Source organism: Artemia sp. Qi Xiang Cuo, chromosome 5 (genome assembly GCF_049724085.1).
Source record: "Artemia sp. Qi Xiang Cuo chromosome 5, ASM4972408v1, whole genome shotgun sequence".
Classification (NCBI taxonomy): Eukaryota; Metazoa; Arthropoda; class Branchiopoda; order Anostraca; family Artemiidae; genus Artemia; species Artemia sp. Qi Xiang Cuo.
Genome location: NC_142798.1, coordinates 63,041,621 through 63,057,168, shown reverse-complemented (window position 1 = coordinate 63,057,168; position 15,548 = coordinate 63,041,621). Strand labels below are relative to the sequence as shown.

Sequence of the window (15,548 nt, the reverse complement as noted above, 5' to 3'; positions counted from 1 at the left end):
ACAATTCCTGCTTTTTAATCCTGAGTCTATCACATGTTTTGCTTCAAGGGAACGTCTCCCGTTTTGAAACGGTTCTCTGCCAATAAAGAGGGATCCCAATATAACTCCTAGAGACCAAGTACTTAGCGGTCCTATCATATAGTTGGCTTCACAGGATTCAACTTCTGGAGGCAGGTAACCAGGAGTGCAGCATAAAATTCCATTTGCCGTCTCCAAAGATTCAGCTAATCCAAAGTCAATAACCAATATATTTTCATTTCCGTCAACAAGGATATTGTCCCCTTTCAAATCTCTATGTGCTGTGCCACTCATTTTCAATCTCGAAACTATAGATGATATTTGTTCGAAAAGATTGAAAAAACGACACACAATAAATTTTTATTCAAACAATTTGATATATTCTTAAAAGTGGCCTATATTCACATTAAGCACTCGTGCGTACGCTTAACCAAGGATCTTGACGAATTTCTTTCGCAGTTGGTCTGTTATTTCTAGTTTATTGCAAACACTTGCGGACTAAACTACGAGCCAATCGTGAACCATTCCTGCTTTTTAATCCTGAGTCTATCACAAATAATTTCTGAGACCACACTGGCTAATCATGATAAACAAAAAATCGCGAAGAAAGGAAACGAGGACAATTAACAGCCAGTGAAAAAATTGAAAAATTATGCAAATATTTCGGTCAAGACCTCCGCTTGACCGTCCTCAGTGCAGAATAAAACTGATAAAAATATAAAACCAAACCTTAAAATAAAAACACCAAACTAAAATTGGACGACCCTTTCCTAGTAACGGTGAAAGGGTAACTGAATAAAAAACACAAGTCTAAATGGCATTTCAAAATTTCATTTTGCGTAAAGCACTTTTAAAGGCTGATCGCTTTCCAGTTTGATTGTTATCGGAGACTCTATTCGATTGCACAATATAACTTTGTGGATGTATGTAAAAACGATCAGAATTAATAATTTTGTCATAAATGGGACTTAGAAAAATTTCTCCAGTGTCTCTATTGAGAGCTACCTTTTGGTGAATGTGCTTTTTTATTTCAATGCCTCCCTGAAAACTTGCGTGAGACCTTTAACGGGGGCAACGATAGAGGCCTCGTCAAACAAAATGAAATGGTGTGGACTCTCGTACACATGTTGCGCCAAGGCGGAATCAAAAACCTCAGGCCTTTGGCGTAACCTCATTGCCTTGTCGATTGAGGACTTGTGCTCAGATAACCTCTCACCTAATTGATGTTGGGTTCTACCAACATAAAAACAGCCACAAGAACAAGGAATTCTATAAACACCACTACCCAGAATGGGGCTGGTTTTATCTTTGCCGTTGTTAAAAAAGTTCTGTGTAATATTTGATTTTTTTTAAAGGCGACGCTAAGTTTATGTTTTTTAAGGATTCTTTTCAATTTGTCACTCAATTTTGGAATGTAGGGTAGAACAGTGAAAGGTTTCTTATCATCCACCAATGGGACGGTATCTGCTGGAGCTTGTGGACCTGAGGCACTCCCCTCTGCCTTTTTTCGTCTTCTGTCTATAATGGTCTCAAGTAATTTTATAGGGTAGCCATTGCAAAAAAAATGTCCTTAATATAGTTCAATTCTGAGTCTATGTGAGGCTCTGAGCATATTCTTATTACTCGGTCAACCAAAGAAATAACAACTCCTCTTTTTATGCAGGGAGAGTGGTTGGAGGAAAAATGCAAATACCTATCGTTATGCGTAGGCTTTCTATAAATAGAAAATTCAAGGCCAGGAGACTTATTGAAAATTAAAACATCTAGGAAAGGAAGTTTGTGGTTATGTTCTAGTTCTAAAGTGAACTGAAGGTTAGATTCCAAAGTGTTTAGATGAGTTAAGAAGGAGTCAAGTGACTCTCCTCCATGCTCCCACAGAGAAATAACATCATCGACAAACCTGCCCCAGAAACGGTGTTTTATCGGAAAATTTTCCAGAGCAGAGATTTCTATGAATTCCATATAAAAAGTTGCCAAAAATGGTGAAAGACTTGTACCCAAGGGTAGACCCCTGATTTGGGTTACAAATTTATTATTATATAGGAAATATGAGGAGGAACTATTGTAAAGACGGACGAGACGCATAATAGTTTCTATATCCAGTGTTTTGTAGTCTATTTGATCAATATTATCTTCTAATTTCCTTCGAAGAGCTAGTTCACATTTTTTAATGTCGCAAGACGTATACATAGAAATGGCATCGAAACTGGCCAAAATTGTATCTTTTTTTATTTCAATGTCTTTTAGTTTTTCAACAAGGTGAACTGAGTTTCTTATGTATGAAGTTTGTGTTTGCATAAGGGGGCGAAAAAGTGTTGACAACCATTTCCCCAATTTGGCAGTCGGAGAGCTATAAGAAGCCACAATTGGGCGTAGAGGGACTCCATCTGTGTGGATTTTTGGGAGCCCGTAAAATTTAGGAGCTGAACAACCTTTAGGGTAAAATAATTTATACATTTGTGGAGTAATAAGTCTTTCAGTTTGCAAAAGTCCTAGCTCCTTTCGTACTAAACGGGTGAACTTATCGGTGGGGTCTGAATCTATGGGCTTTTAAGTATGGGTGTGGGATAAAATATGTGTAACTTTTGTATTATATGAAGTTTTATCAAGGATAACAATTTTATTTCCTTTATCAGTCCTGGTGATAATGATGTTTGGGTCTTTTTTTAAATTTTTGAGAATTTGTCTTTCCTGATTTTTTAACCTTGAGGAATAGGGAATGTAATCGAGAATATTCTTAACCACTTCTCCTCGAAGTAAATCTGGATTTTCCACAGAACCACGTGAACCAAATATAACCGCCTCCAAATTGGAGACTATTTCTGAGAAATTCACTTGTGTTTAAGGTAGGCAAAATTTAGGTCCCTTGGACAAAACATGGGTTTCTTCCGGAGTAAGAACTTTAGAAGATAGGTTCTCAATGGCCGGACCAGGACAAAATCTCGGAAGAAAATATCTGGAATTCTGAAATTTTTCGTACTCTAATTTTTCAAACTTTTCTGATAAACGACCCTTAGCCATACACAAGTCGTGGCGGATAGTATTCTGAGCTATTCTAGATATCTGCTGAAAATCCGTCGGTGAAAGGTTTTGCTGTAGAAATTGTCTAGTTTTTGAAATTGTATTACTTAGGAAAAAACGTTGTTTTTTTTGGTCTTTTAAAATTTGAGCCAAATACAGAAAAACAAACCAATAACTAAATTTCTTTTAAGAATGTGCTACTAGGTTTATGTGGTCAAGAATAGAAATATGAAGAATTATCATTACTCTACAATGCAGTAAAAATTCTTGTTGATTAATAAGGTTGGTGTATTTTTTAGACAAATCAAAATAATTAAGAACAGACTTGGTCAAAAGCTCCCCGTAAGCTACTCTCAAATAATTTCTGAGACCACACTGGCTAATCATGATAAACAAAAAATCGCGAAGAAAGGAAACGAGGACAATTAATAGCCAGTGAAAAAATTGAAAAATTATGCAAATATTTCGGTCAAGACCTCCGCTTGACCGTCCTCAGTGCATAATAAAACTGATAAAAATATAAAAACAAAACCTTAAAATAAAAACACCAAACTAAAATTTGACGACCCTTTCCTAGTAACGGTGAAAGGGTAACTGAATAAAAAACACAAGTCTAAATGTCATTTCAGAATTTCATTTTGCGTAAAGCACTCTTAAAGGCTGATCGCTTTCCAGTTTGATTGTTATCGGAGACTCTATTCGATTGCACAATATAACTTGCACTCTATTCGATTGCACAATATATAGTTCAATTCTGAGTCTATGTGAGGCTCTGAGCATATTCTTATTACTCGGTCAACCAAAGAAATAACAACTCCTCTTTTTATGCAGGGAGAGTGGTTGGAGGAAAAATGCAAATTGCCCCCGTTAAAGGTATATTGCCCCGGTAAAACTATATTAAGGACATTTTATTTTGCAATGGCTACCCTATAAAATTACTTGAGACCATTATAGACAGAAGACGAAAAAAGGCAGAGGGGAGGGCATCAGGTCCACAAGCCCCAACAGATACCGTTCCATTGGTGGATGATAAGAAACTTTTCACTGTTCTACCCTACATTCCAAAATTGAGTGACAAATTGAAAAGAATCCTTAAAAAACATAAACTTAGCGTCGCCTTTAAAAATTCAAATATTACACAGAACTTTTTTAACAACGGCAAAGATAAAACCAGCCCCATTCTGGGTAGTGGTGTTTATAGAATTCCTTGTTCTTGTGGCTATTTTTATGTTGGTAGAACCCAACAGCAATTAGGGGAGAGGTTATCTGAGCACAAGTCCTCAATCGACAAGGCAATGAGGTTACGCCAAAGGCCTGAGGTTTTTGATTCCGCCTTGGCGCAACATGTTTACGAGAATCCACACCATTTCATTTCGTTTGACGAGGCCTCTATCGTTGCCCCCGTTAAAGGTCTCACGCAAGTTTTCAGGGAGGCAGTTGAAATAAAAAAGCACATTCACCAAAAGGTAGCTCTCAATAGAGACACTGGAGAAATTTTTCTAAGTCCCATTTATGACAAAATTATTAATTCTGATCGTTTTTACATACATCCACAAAGTTATATTGTGCAATCGAATAGATTCTCCGATAACAATCAAACTGGAAAGCGATCAGCCTTTAAAAGTGCTTTACGCAAAATGAAATTTTGAAATGCCATTTAGACTTGTGTTTTTTATTCAGTTACCCTTTCACCGTTACTAGGAAAGGGTCGTCCAATTTTAGTTTGGTGTTTTTATTTTAAGGTTTGGTTTTATATTTTTTATTCTGCACTGAGGACGGTCAAGCGGAGGTCTTGACCGAAATATTTGCATAATTTTTCAATTTTTTCACTGGCTGTTAATTGTCCTCGTTTCCTTTCTTCGCGATTTTTTGTTTATCGAGTCTATCACACGTTTCGCTTCAAGGGAACGTCGCCCGTTTTGAAACGGTACTCTGCCAATCAAGAGGGATCCCAATATAACTCCTAGAGACCAAGTTGTTACTGGTCCTATAAAATATTTGGCTCCATAGGATTCAACTTCTGGAGGCAGGTAACCAGGAGTGCCACATAAAATTCCATTTGCCGTTTCCAAAGATTCAGCTAATCCAAAGTCAATAACTAATATATTTTCATTTCCGCCAACAAGGATATTTTCCGCTTTCAAATCTCTATGTGCTATGCCAGCCATTTCGAATCTCGAAACTATAGATGATATTTGTTCTAAAAGATTGAAAAAACGACATACTATAGATTTTGATTGAAACCATTTGATATATTCCTAAAAGTGGCCTATTTTCACATTAAGCACTCGTGCGTACGCTTAACCAAGGATTTTGACGGATTTCTTTCACAGTTGGTCTGTTATCTTTCGTTAATTGCACACTTGCGGGCTAAACTACGAGCCAATCGCGAACAATTCCTGCTTTTTAATCCTGAGTATATCACACGTTTCGCTTCAAGGGAACGTCGCCCGTTTTGAAACGGTTCTCTGCAAATCAAGGGGGATCCCAATATAACTCCTAGAGACCAAGTAGTTCCGGTCCTATCATATATTTGGCTTCACAGGATTCAACTTCTGGAGGCAGGTAACCAGGAGTGCCACATAAAATTCCATTTGCCGTCTCCAAAGATTCAGCAAATCAAAAGTCAATAACCAATATATTTTCATTTTCGTCAACAAGGATATTGTCCCCTTTCAAATCCCTAAGTGCTATGCCAGCCATTTCCAATCTCGAAACTATAGATGATATTTGTTCAAAAAGATTGAAAAAGGACACACAATAAATTTTGATTGAAACCATTTGATATATTCCTAAAAGTGGCCTATTTTCACATTAAGCACTTTTGCGTATGCTTAACCAAGGATCTTGACGAATTTCTTTCACACTTGGTCTGTTATCTTTCCTTTATTGCAAACACTTGCGGACTAAACTACGAGCCAATCGTGAACAATTCCTGCTTTTTAATCCTGAGTCCATCACACGTTTCGCTTCATGGGAACGTCGCCCATTTTGAAACGGTTCTCTGCCAATCAAGAGGGGTCCCAATATAACTCCTAGAGACCAAGTAGTTACCAGTCCTCTCATATATTTGGCTTCACAGGATTCAACTTCTGGAGGCAAGTAGCCAGGAGGGCCACATAAAATTCCATTTGTCGTCTCTAAAGATTCGGCTAATCCAAAGTCAATAACCAATATAATTTCATTTTCGTCAACAAGGATAATGTCCCCTTTCAAATCTCTATGTGCTATGCCAGCCATTTCCAATCTCGAAACTATAGATTATATTTGTTCAAAAAGACTGAAAAAACGACACAAAATAAATTTTGATTCAAACCATTTGATATATTCCTAAAAGTGGCTTCTTTCCACATTAAGCACTCGTGCGTGCGGTTAACCAAGGATCTTGACGAATTTCTTTCACACTTGGTCTGTTTTCTATCGTTAATTGCAAACACTTGCGGACTAAACTACGAGCCAATCTTGAACAATTCCTGCTTTTTAATCCTGAGTCTTTCACATGTTTTGCTTCAAGGGAACGTCTCCCGTTTTGAAACGGTTCTCTGCCAATCAAGAGGGATCCCAATATAACTCCTAGAGACCAAGTACTTAGCGGTCCTATCATATATTTGGCTTCACAGGATTCAACTTCTGGAGGCAGGTAACCAGGAGTGCCGCATAAAATTCCATTTGCCGTCTCCAAAGATTCAGCTAATCCAAAGTCAATAACCAATATATTTTCATTTTCGTCAACAAGGATATTGTCCCCTTTCAAATCTCTATGTGCTGTGCCAGCCATTTTCAATCTCGAAACTATAGATGATATTTGTTCGAAAAGATTGAAAAAACGACACACAGTAAATTTTTATTCAAACAATTTGATATATTCTTAAAAGTGGCCTATATTCACATTAAGCACTCTTGCGTACGCTTAACCAAGGATCTTGACGAATTTCTTTCGCAGTTGGTCTGTTATTTCTAGTTTATTGCAAACACTTGCGGACTAAACTACGAGCCAATCGTGAACCATTCCTGCTTTTTAATCCTGAGTCTATCACACGTTTCGCTTCAAGGGAACGTCGCCCGTTTTGAAACGGTACTCTGCCAATCAAGAGGGATCCCAATATAACTCCTAGAGACCAAGTTGTTACTGGTCCTATAAAATATTTGGCTCCATAGGATTCAACTTCTGGAGGCAGGTAACCAGGAGTGCCACATAAAATTCCATTTGCCGTTTCCAAAGATTCAGCTAATCCAAAGTCAATAACTAATATATTTTCATTTCCGCCAACAAGGATATTGTCCGCTTTCAAATCTCTATGTGCTATGCCAGCCATTTCGAATCTCGAAACTATAGATGATATTTGTTCTAAAAGATTGAAAAAACGACATACTATAGATTTTGATTGAAACCATTTGATATATTCCTAAAAGTGGCCTATTTTCACATTAAGCACTCGTGCGTACGCTTAACCAAGGATTTTGACGGATTTCTTTCACAGTTGGTCTGTTATCTCTCGTTAATTGCACACTTGCGGGCTAAACTACGAGCCAATCGCGAACAATTCCTGCTTTTTAATCCTGAGTATATCACACGTTTCGCTTCAAGGGAACGTCGCCCGTTTTGAAACGGTTCTCTGCAAATCAAGGGGGATCCCAATATAACTCCTAGAGACCAAGTAGTTACCGGTCCTATCATATATTTGGCTTCACAGGATTCAACTTCTGGAGGCAGGTAACCAGGAGTGCCACATAAAATTCTATTTGCCGTCTCCAAAGATTCAGCAAATCAAAAGTCAATAACCAATATATTTTCATTTTCGTCAACAAGGATATTGTCCCCTTTCAAATCCCTAAGTGCTATGCCAGCCATTTCCAATCTCGAAACTATAGATGATATTTGTTCAAAAAGATTGAAAAAGGACACACAATAAATTTTGATTGAAACCATTTGATATATTCCTAAAAGTGGCCTATTTTCACATTAAGCACTTGTGCGTATGCTTAACCAAGGATCTTGACGAATTTCTTTCACACTTGGTCTGTTATCTTTCCTTTATTGCAAACACTTGCGGACTAAACTACGAGCCAATCGTGAACATTACCTGCTTTTTAATCCTGATTCTATCACATGTTTCGCTTCAAGGGAACGTCGCCCGTTTTGAAACGGTTCTCTGCCAATCAAGAGGGATCCCAATATAACTCCTAGAGACCAAGTTGTTACCGGTCCTATCATATATTTGGCTTCACAGGATTCAACTTCTGGAGGCAGGTAACCAGGAGTGCCACATAAAATTCCATTTGCCGTCTCCAAAGATTCAGCTAATCCAAAGTCAATAACCAATATATTTTCATTTTCGTCAACAAGGATATTGTCCCCATTCAAATCTCTATGTGCTGTGCCAGCCATGTTCTATCTCGAAACTATAGATGATATTTGTTCGAAAAGATTGAAAAAACGACACACAAAAAATTTTGATTGAAACCATTTGGTATATTCCTAAAAGTGGCCTATTTTCACATTAAGCACTTGTGCGTACGCTTAACCAAGGATCTTGACGATTTTTTTTCACAGTTGGTCTGTTATCTCTTGTTAATTGCAAACACTTGCGAACTAAACTACGAGTCAATTGTGAACAATTCCTGCTTTTTAATCCTGAGTCCATCACACGTTTCGCTTCAAGGGAACGTCGCCCGTTTTGAAACGGTTATCTGCCAATCAAGAGGGATCCCAATATAACTCCTAGAGACCAAGTAGTTACCGGTCCTATCATATATATGGCTTCTCAGGATTCAACTTCTGGAGGCAGGTAACCAGGAGTGCCACATAAAATTCCATTTGCCGTCTCCAAAGATTCAGCTAATCCAAAGTCAAAAACCAATATATTTTCATTCTCGTCAACAAGGATGTTGTCCCCTTTCAAATCTCTATGTGCTATGCCAGCCATTTCCAATCTCGAAACTATAGATGAGATTACTTCAAAAAGATTGAAAAAACGACACACAATAAATTTTGATTCAAACCAATTTATATATTCTTCAAAGTGGCCTATTTTCACATTAAGCACTCGTGCGTACGCTTAACCAAGGATCTTGACGAATTTCTTTCGCACTTGGTCGGTTATCTCTAGTTAATTGCAAACACTTGCGGACTAAACTACGAGCCAATCGTGAAGAATTCCTGCTTTTTAATCCTGAGTCTATCACACGTTTCGCTACAAGGGAACTTTGCCCGTTTTGAAACGGTTCTCTGCCAATCAAGAGGGATCCCAATATAACTCCTAGAAACCAAGTAGTTACCGGTCCTATCATATATTTCAGGATTCAAGTTCTGGAGGCAGGTAACCAGGAGTGCCACAAAAAATTCCATTTGCCGTCTCCAAAGATTCAGCTAATCCAAAGTCAATAACCAATATATTTTCATTATCGTCAACAAGGATATTGTCCCCTTTTAAATCTCTATGTGCTATGCCAGTCATTTCCAATCTCGAAACTATAGATGTTATTTGTTCAAAAAGATTGAAAAAACTACACACAATAAATTTTGATTCAAACCATTTGATATATTCCTAAAAGTGGCCTATTTACACATTAAGCACTCGTGCGTACGCTTAACCAAGGATCTTGACGAATTTCTTTTACAGTTGGCCTGGTATCTCTCGTTAATTGCAAACATTTGCGGACTAAACTACGAGCCAATCGTGAATAATTCTTTCTTTTTAATCCTGAGTCTATCACACGTTTCGCTTCAAGGGAACGTCACCCGTTTTGAAACAATTCTCTGCCAATCAAGAGGGATCCGAATATAACTCCTAGAGACCAAGTTGTTACCGGTTCTATCATATATTTGGCTTCACAGGATTCAACTTCTGGAGGCAGGTAACCAGGAGTACCACATAAAATTCCATTTACCGTCTCAAAATATTCAGCTAATCCAAATTCAATAACCAATATATTTTCATTTTCGTCAACAAGGATATTGTCCCCTTTCAAATCTCTATGTGCTATGCCAGCTATTTCCAATCTCGAAACTATAGACTGAAAAAATGCCAAACAATAAATTTTGATTGAAACCATTTTATATATTCTTAAAAGTTGCCTCTTTTCACATTAAGCACTCGTGCGTACGCTTAACCAAGGATCTTGACGAATTTCTTTCACACTTGGTCTGTTATCTCTCGTTAATTGCAATTACTTGCGGACTAAACTACGATCCAATCGTGAACAATTCCTGCTTTTTAATCCTGAGTATCACATGTTTCGCTTCAAGGGAACGTCTCACGTTTTGAAACGGTTCAAGGGAACGTCTCACGTTTTGAAACGGTTCTCTGCCAAACAAGAGGGATCCCAATATAACTCCTAGAGACCAAGTAGTTACCGGTCCTATCATATATTTGGCTTCACAGGATTTAACTTCTGGAGGCAGGTAACCAGGATTGCCACATAAAATTCCATTTGCCGTCTCCAAAGATTCAGCTAATCCAAAGTCAATAACCAATATATTTTCATTTTCGTCAACAAGGATATTGTCCCCTTTCAAATCTCTATGTGCTATGCCAGCCATTTTCAATCTCGAAACTATAGATGATTTTTGTTCGAAAAGATTTAAAAAACGACACACAATAAATTTTGATTCAAACCATTTGATATATTCCTAAAAGTGTCCTATTTTCACATTAAGCACTCGTGCGTACGCTTAACCAAGGATCTTGACGAATTTCTTTCACACTTGGTCTGTTATCTCTCGTTAATTGCAAACACTTGCGAACTAAACTACGAGCCAATCGTGAACAATTCCTGCTTTTTAATCCTGAGTCTATCACAAGTTTCGCTTCAAGGGAACGTCGCCCGTTTTGAAACGGTTCTCTGCCAATCAAGGGGGATCCCAATATAACTCCTAGAGACCAAGTAGTTACCGGTCCTATCATATATTTGGATTATCAGGATTCAACTTCTGGAGGCAGGTAACCAGGAGTGCCGCATAAAATTCCATTTGCCGTCTCCAAATATTCAGGTAATCCACAGTTAATAACCAATATATTTTCATTTTCGTCAACAAGGATATTGTCCCCTTTCAAATCCCTATGTGCTATGCCAGCCATTTCCAATCTCGAAACTATAGATGAAATTTTTTCAAAAAGATTGAAGGCTATTGAGTGCCTTAGATAGTGCGAATATATTTATTAATGGGCCTTTAACTCCTGTATTTTTCTTAGTGTCGTAGCAAGAATTTGATTATAATATTTAAGTTGTGATTTTATGGTAATAATTTTTCAAACAATTTCAAACGGTTACCATGAAGCAGAGAACGGCACCGCTAGTAGGGACTTAAAGTCCAATGCTGCATTATCTGTCTTTCTTTGCCTTTACTTTGTTACCGAAGATTAAAAGACCCAAATATGCGGCATAAATGCCATATGTCAACAATCAAGGATTGTGATCAGGTCTGAAAGCTGAAAATACAAATAGTCTATAAAAAGCGATACAGTCGTGAATAATACTCCGATCATGGATTGGAAAAGATCAGTTCGCACCTCTCGTTTCCAAGACGAAATTCTTTCTCTTAGCATCCAAGGGTTCTGCGACTTTGAGGAAGTACATACACCAGGGGTTGCGTGCCAAGTATGGTGAAAGTTTTTGATGTGATGCAGGGACTGTGATGGGCGACCGAACTTTTGTACATGTGGCTTTCTGACATGGACCCAAGGTAATGGAGAAGGGTGATCCCTCAATAACACCTCATTGGTTTTATTTATTGCATTTTCTTCTAGTTTTAACCTCTTCTCCCTATAAACTAAATCACAATTCTATTTTCTTTGAAATGCTCTTAGTTATTAATGGAAAGTAATTCATATAGCTTATATTTCAATGATTCGTTCATTTTATTCAAATGTGAATATATTTCGGAAACTTAACTTCGATGTCTTTGTTCATTTTATTCAAATGTGAATATATTTCGGATACTTAACTTCGATGTCTTCATTCATTTTATTCAAATGTGAATATATTTCGGAAACTTAACTTCGATGTCTTCGTTCATTTTATTCAAATGTGAATATATTTCGGAAACTTAACTTCGATGTCACCAACGTATTGTTTATTTACTTTCTGGTTTTATATGAGGAAAATTCAGATTTCTGAATCAAACTGATGTTTAACTCTCACTGGTATTTATTATTGATTGTAGGGCTAGTTTGTCACTTTCTACCGTGTCCCAAGCTGTATTTCTTTTCCAGGTGCTGTTGAGTGTCATGAGTGTCAATCTTTTTGAACAAATATCATCTATAGTTTCGAGATTGGAAATGGCTGGCATAGCACATAGAGATTTTAAATGGGACAATATCCTTGTTGATATAGGAGCTTTGTTTTCAGTGATTTTAAATGGTAATATTTCTCTTTTCCTCTTCGTATACAATATTTCCAATGCATTTAAAGATATGTGTAAAATGTGTTTATGTATCAGAAAACTATTGTAGAGGTTGCGTTGGTTTCAGCCACACAGAAAGTCATGAATCACGCAGAATTTTTGTCCTTCAACATATCCCTCAACGATCAACAATATCCTCGTTGATATAGGAGCTTTGTTTTCAGCGATTTTAAATGGTAATATTTCGCTTTTCCTCTTCGTATACAATATTTCCAATGCATTTAAAGATATGTGTAAAATGTATTTATGTATCAGAAAACTCTATTGTAGAGGTTGCGTAGGTTTCAGCCACACAGAAAGTCATGAATCACGCAGAATTTGATTCCCAAATTACTCCGCATAAATTCTCACGTTTCTAGCTTGATTATTTTAGTTGTTTTTTGTTGTTTTTTTTTTGTTTTTTTATCAAAGAAAAGTTCTCCCTGTTGGAGTGTCCTCTGATGAGCATATCAGCAAACAAGAATGTAGATTACTTAGCATGCCAGGTCGTACGAGAATATGTCTAAAAAACGAATTGGGTTTGAATTGTCAAAATGAGATGCCAAGTCACATTTATGAGTTTGCTGAAAATGATGTGGCAAAACAGGAGATATCTCATACTGAAAAAAGATCTTTTGAATGTGATACATGTAAGAATCGTTTTACTACAAATTTCGATTCATCAAAGAATTCATACTGGAGAAAAACCTTTTGAATGTGATATATGTGAGAAAACATTCCGCAGGAAAGCCCATATGATGAATCTGTGTTTATTTCATTTCAGCTGAAAGCTATTGGCCGCAAATATAAAAACATGTATGAGGAAATCCGTAAACAGCTGGATGAGGTGAAGAAGGAAGAACCCTCTGCTACAGCCTTGCCCGTTAAAGAAGAAACAGTTGATGAAACCATTCCCAAGAAAGGTAATTTACTGTAGTAATTCAAAAAATTTTGAGATATCTATTTTGTTCAACGTAGTCGAAAGTTCTGGAAATTAGGTCTTTTAGGATGATAACCCCATCAGAGCTTTCAGTGCAAGGGTTGAAAGTTATGCCCTGAAGGCATATAAGGTTTATATAGAAAGTTGTTGCAGAAATTTCAAAAAGAGCTCATTTGATTGGAAATTAAAACTGCCCTTTTTAAAAGTCGAAAGTTAGGGGAGAGTTATTGACCCCCCTATTACGCCCACCATTTTCCCAAAAACATTCAATCAAAGTTTAGAAATAGCCATTTTGTTCAACGTAGTTTAAAGTTCTGGAAATTATGTATTTGTGGATGACAAATCCCCCAGAGTCCCCAGGGCGAAGATTGTAAGTTATGCTTTGGGGGGCTTATAATGTTTTTAATGATAGAGTTGTCGTAAAAACTTCAAAAGGGGCTCATTCAATTGGAAATTGAGAGGGCTAGTGTCCTTTTTAATAGTTGAAAGTGATTGGACCGTAACTAACCCCTCCCTCACACCCACCAGTCCCCCAAACACATCCAATCAAAATTTTCAGATAGCTATTTTGTTCAACGTAGCAGAAAGTTATCGAAATCAGGTTTGTGAGGATGACAGCCCCGCCCCAGCCCTCAGGGCGAGGGTTGTAAGTTATCCCCTGGGGGCATATAAGGTTTTTATTGAAAGCGTTGCCATAAACACTTCAACAGAGATCATTTGATTGGAAATTGAATTGGCTAGTGCCTTTTTTAATAGTTGAAAGTGATTGGAGAAAGACTAACGCCCCTCTCACGCCCACCATTTTCCCAGACACATTCAATCACAATTTTGAGATAACCATTTTGTGTAACGTAGTTGAAAGTTCTGGAAATTAGGTCTTAGAGGATGACAACCACCCTCACAGCCTTAAGAGTAAGAGTTTAATTTATGCCCTGGGAGCATATAAGGTGTTTATAGGAAGTGTTGTCGTAGAAACTCAAAAAGGGCTCATTCGATTGGAAATCGAAAAGCCTAGTGCCCTTTTCAATAGTCGAAAGTAATTGGAAGGCTTGACATTTTTATAGTAAAGATCGATGTGGGTATAATGTATTATTCTTTTGTTGTTGTTGTTGTTTAGACCAGGGACTTTGTATCGAAGGAGTCGTCGTAGGAACTTAGAAAAGGGCTCATTTGATTGAAAATAGAAAGGGTTGATGCCCTTTTTAATACTCGAAAGTGATTGGAGGGAAACTAATCCCACGCCCACCCCCCCCCTCCACCCCATTTGAGTTTATGTTTAAAAACTAAATGTTGCCATAAGATTAAATCAAAATGCACTGTGATAGTGCTAATTCCAAATAAGGCATCTTAGCAGAATCCCAAGAACGACTGAGGGTATTATGTTCAAACTTTTGGGGCTGCTTCTGCTATTAAAATTTAACCAAATCAAAATAGCGTAAGTGTATCTTAGCTATCAAATAAAGTAAACAGATTTTTTTTTTTGCGAATGGTATCAAGTTTTCTATTTCAGGTCAACTAGAGGATGTATGAAACTAAATTAAACACTACTATTTGTGTCCAGATTTTTAAGAGGGTGTATGCTGTTAAAAATTGCTGAAAGTTTTTCTCCAGCATAAAAATAGCAGGCCAAACTTCTTGAAAAAAACGAAAAGATTTTATGTATTATTTTCTTTTTCTCTGAAAAGACTATGTCAATATAAAGCGAAATTAAATTAATTAAAAAAAACTTTTCATACAAAATCAGTTTGTTAAAGAAAAGTAGAAAACTCCATTAAACAAAAAATGATCAAAAATAAATCAAATAATCTACCAAGATTGAAACTACCACAAATCAGCGTCTATAAATAAATGAAACCCAAAACGAACAGAAATTACAATAAAAAACTGAGTCAAAATCAAAACGAGCTGAGATTAACTTAAGTTGGACTCAAAACCCTTATGCCTTCCCAAGGCCAGAACCCAATTTGCGCTTTACTGAAAAATATACAATTGTATGTGCATTGTCAGTTGAATTTACAAATACTGATATTTAGTAATCAAAATCTTAATATTATTTGATTTATTAAAGTTATAAAAGTAAAAACATTTATATTTTTTTCAGTAAAGTGCCTTTCTTGCTTTTGGCTGCTGCTAGAGTCAGCTTGGCCTGTGGATAGGCCAGTTTGAGATAAGCAAAGTAATGGT

The 15,548-nt window shown here is 36.9% G+C and overlaps 5 protein-coding genes across 5 annotated transcripts in view; 1 reads left to right on the top strand and 4 right to left on the bottom strand.

The window, feature by feature from the left end:
- Window positions 1-6,391: 6,391 nt before the first annotated feature.
- LOC148952368 (uncharacterized) lies at window positions 6,392-6,817 on the bottom strand. The gene has a single exon (XM_089089187.1). It carries the CDS (start codon window positions 6,815-6,817, stop codon window positions 6,392-6,394), a length of 426 nt encoding a protein of 141 aa, XP_088945313.1.
- A 184-nt stretch (window positions 6,818-7,001) lies between these two features.
- LOC148952367 (uncharacterized) lies at window positions 7,002-7,355 on the bottom strand. The gene has a single exon (XM_089089186.1). The coding sequence runs from the start codon at window positions 7,353-7,355 to the stop codon at window positions 7,002-7,004; it is 354 nt and encodes a 117-aa protein (XP_088945312.1).
- A 173-nt stretch (window positions 7,356-7,528) lies between these two features.
- On the bottom strand, window positions 7,529-8,428 carry LOC148952366 (uncharacterized). The gene is made up of 2 exons (XM_089089185.1): window positions 8,124-8,428; window positions 7,529-7,778 (listed from the first exon to the last, which is right to left on the bottom strand). Exons 1-2 carry the CDS (start codon window positions 8,426-8,428, stop codon window positions 7,529-7,531), a joined length of 555 nt encoding a protein of 184 aa, XP_088945311.1.
- A 1,349-nt stretch (window positions 8,429-9,777) lies between these two features.
- LOC148952365 (uncharacterized) lies at window positions 9,778-10,095 on the bottom strand. Its single transcript, XM_089089184.1, has one exon. It carries the CDS (start codon window positions 10,093-10,095, stop codon window positions 9,778-9,780), a length of 318 nt encoding a protein of 105 aa, XP_088945310.1.
- Window positions 10,096-12,256: 2,161 nt separating this feature from the next.
- LOC148952362 (splicing factor 3B subunit 3-like) overlaps window positions 12,257-15,548 on the top strand; it is a 54,504-nt gene continuing 51,212 nt past the window's right edge. Inside the window, 2 exon segments of the mRNA XM_089089834.1 lie at window positions 12,257-12,402; window positions 13,209-13,347. Coding sequence (XP_088945960.1) covers window positions 12,400-12,402; window positions 13,209-13,347 — 142 coding nt within the window. The 5' untranslated portion in view covers window positions 12,257-12,399.

Excerpts from the sequence above, each read along its gene's own strand:
- LOC148952368 (XM_089089187.1), bottom strand. The coding sequence starts at position 6,817 with ATGGCTGGCACAGCACATAGAGATTTGAAAGGGGACAATATCCTTGTT.
- LOC148952367 (XM_089089186.1), bottom strand. The coding sequence starts at position 7,355 with ATGGCTGGCATAGCACATAGAGATTTGAAAGCGGACAATATCCTTGTT.
- LOC148952366 (XM_089089185.1), bottom strand. The coding sequence starts at position 8,428 with ATGGCTGGCACAGCACATAGAGATTTGAATGGGGACAATATCCTTGTT. Across the intron at positions 7,779-8,123 it reads GAATCAGGATTAAAAAGCAG|AATTTTATGTGGCACTCCTG; the intron begins GTAATGTTCACG and ends GACGGCAAATAG.
- LOC148952365 (XM_089089184.1), bottom strand. The coding sequence starts at position 10,095 with ATGGTTTCAATCAAAATTTATTGTTTGGCATTTTTTCAGTCTATAGTT.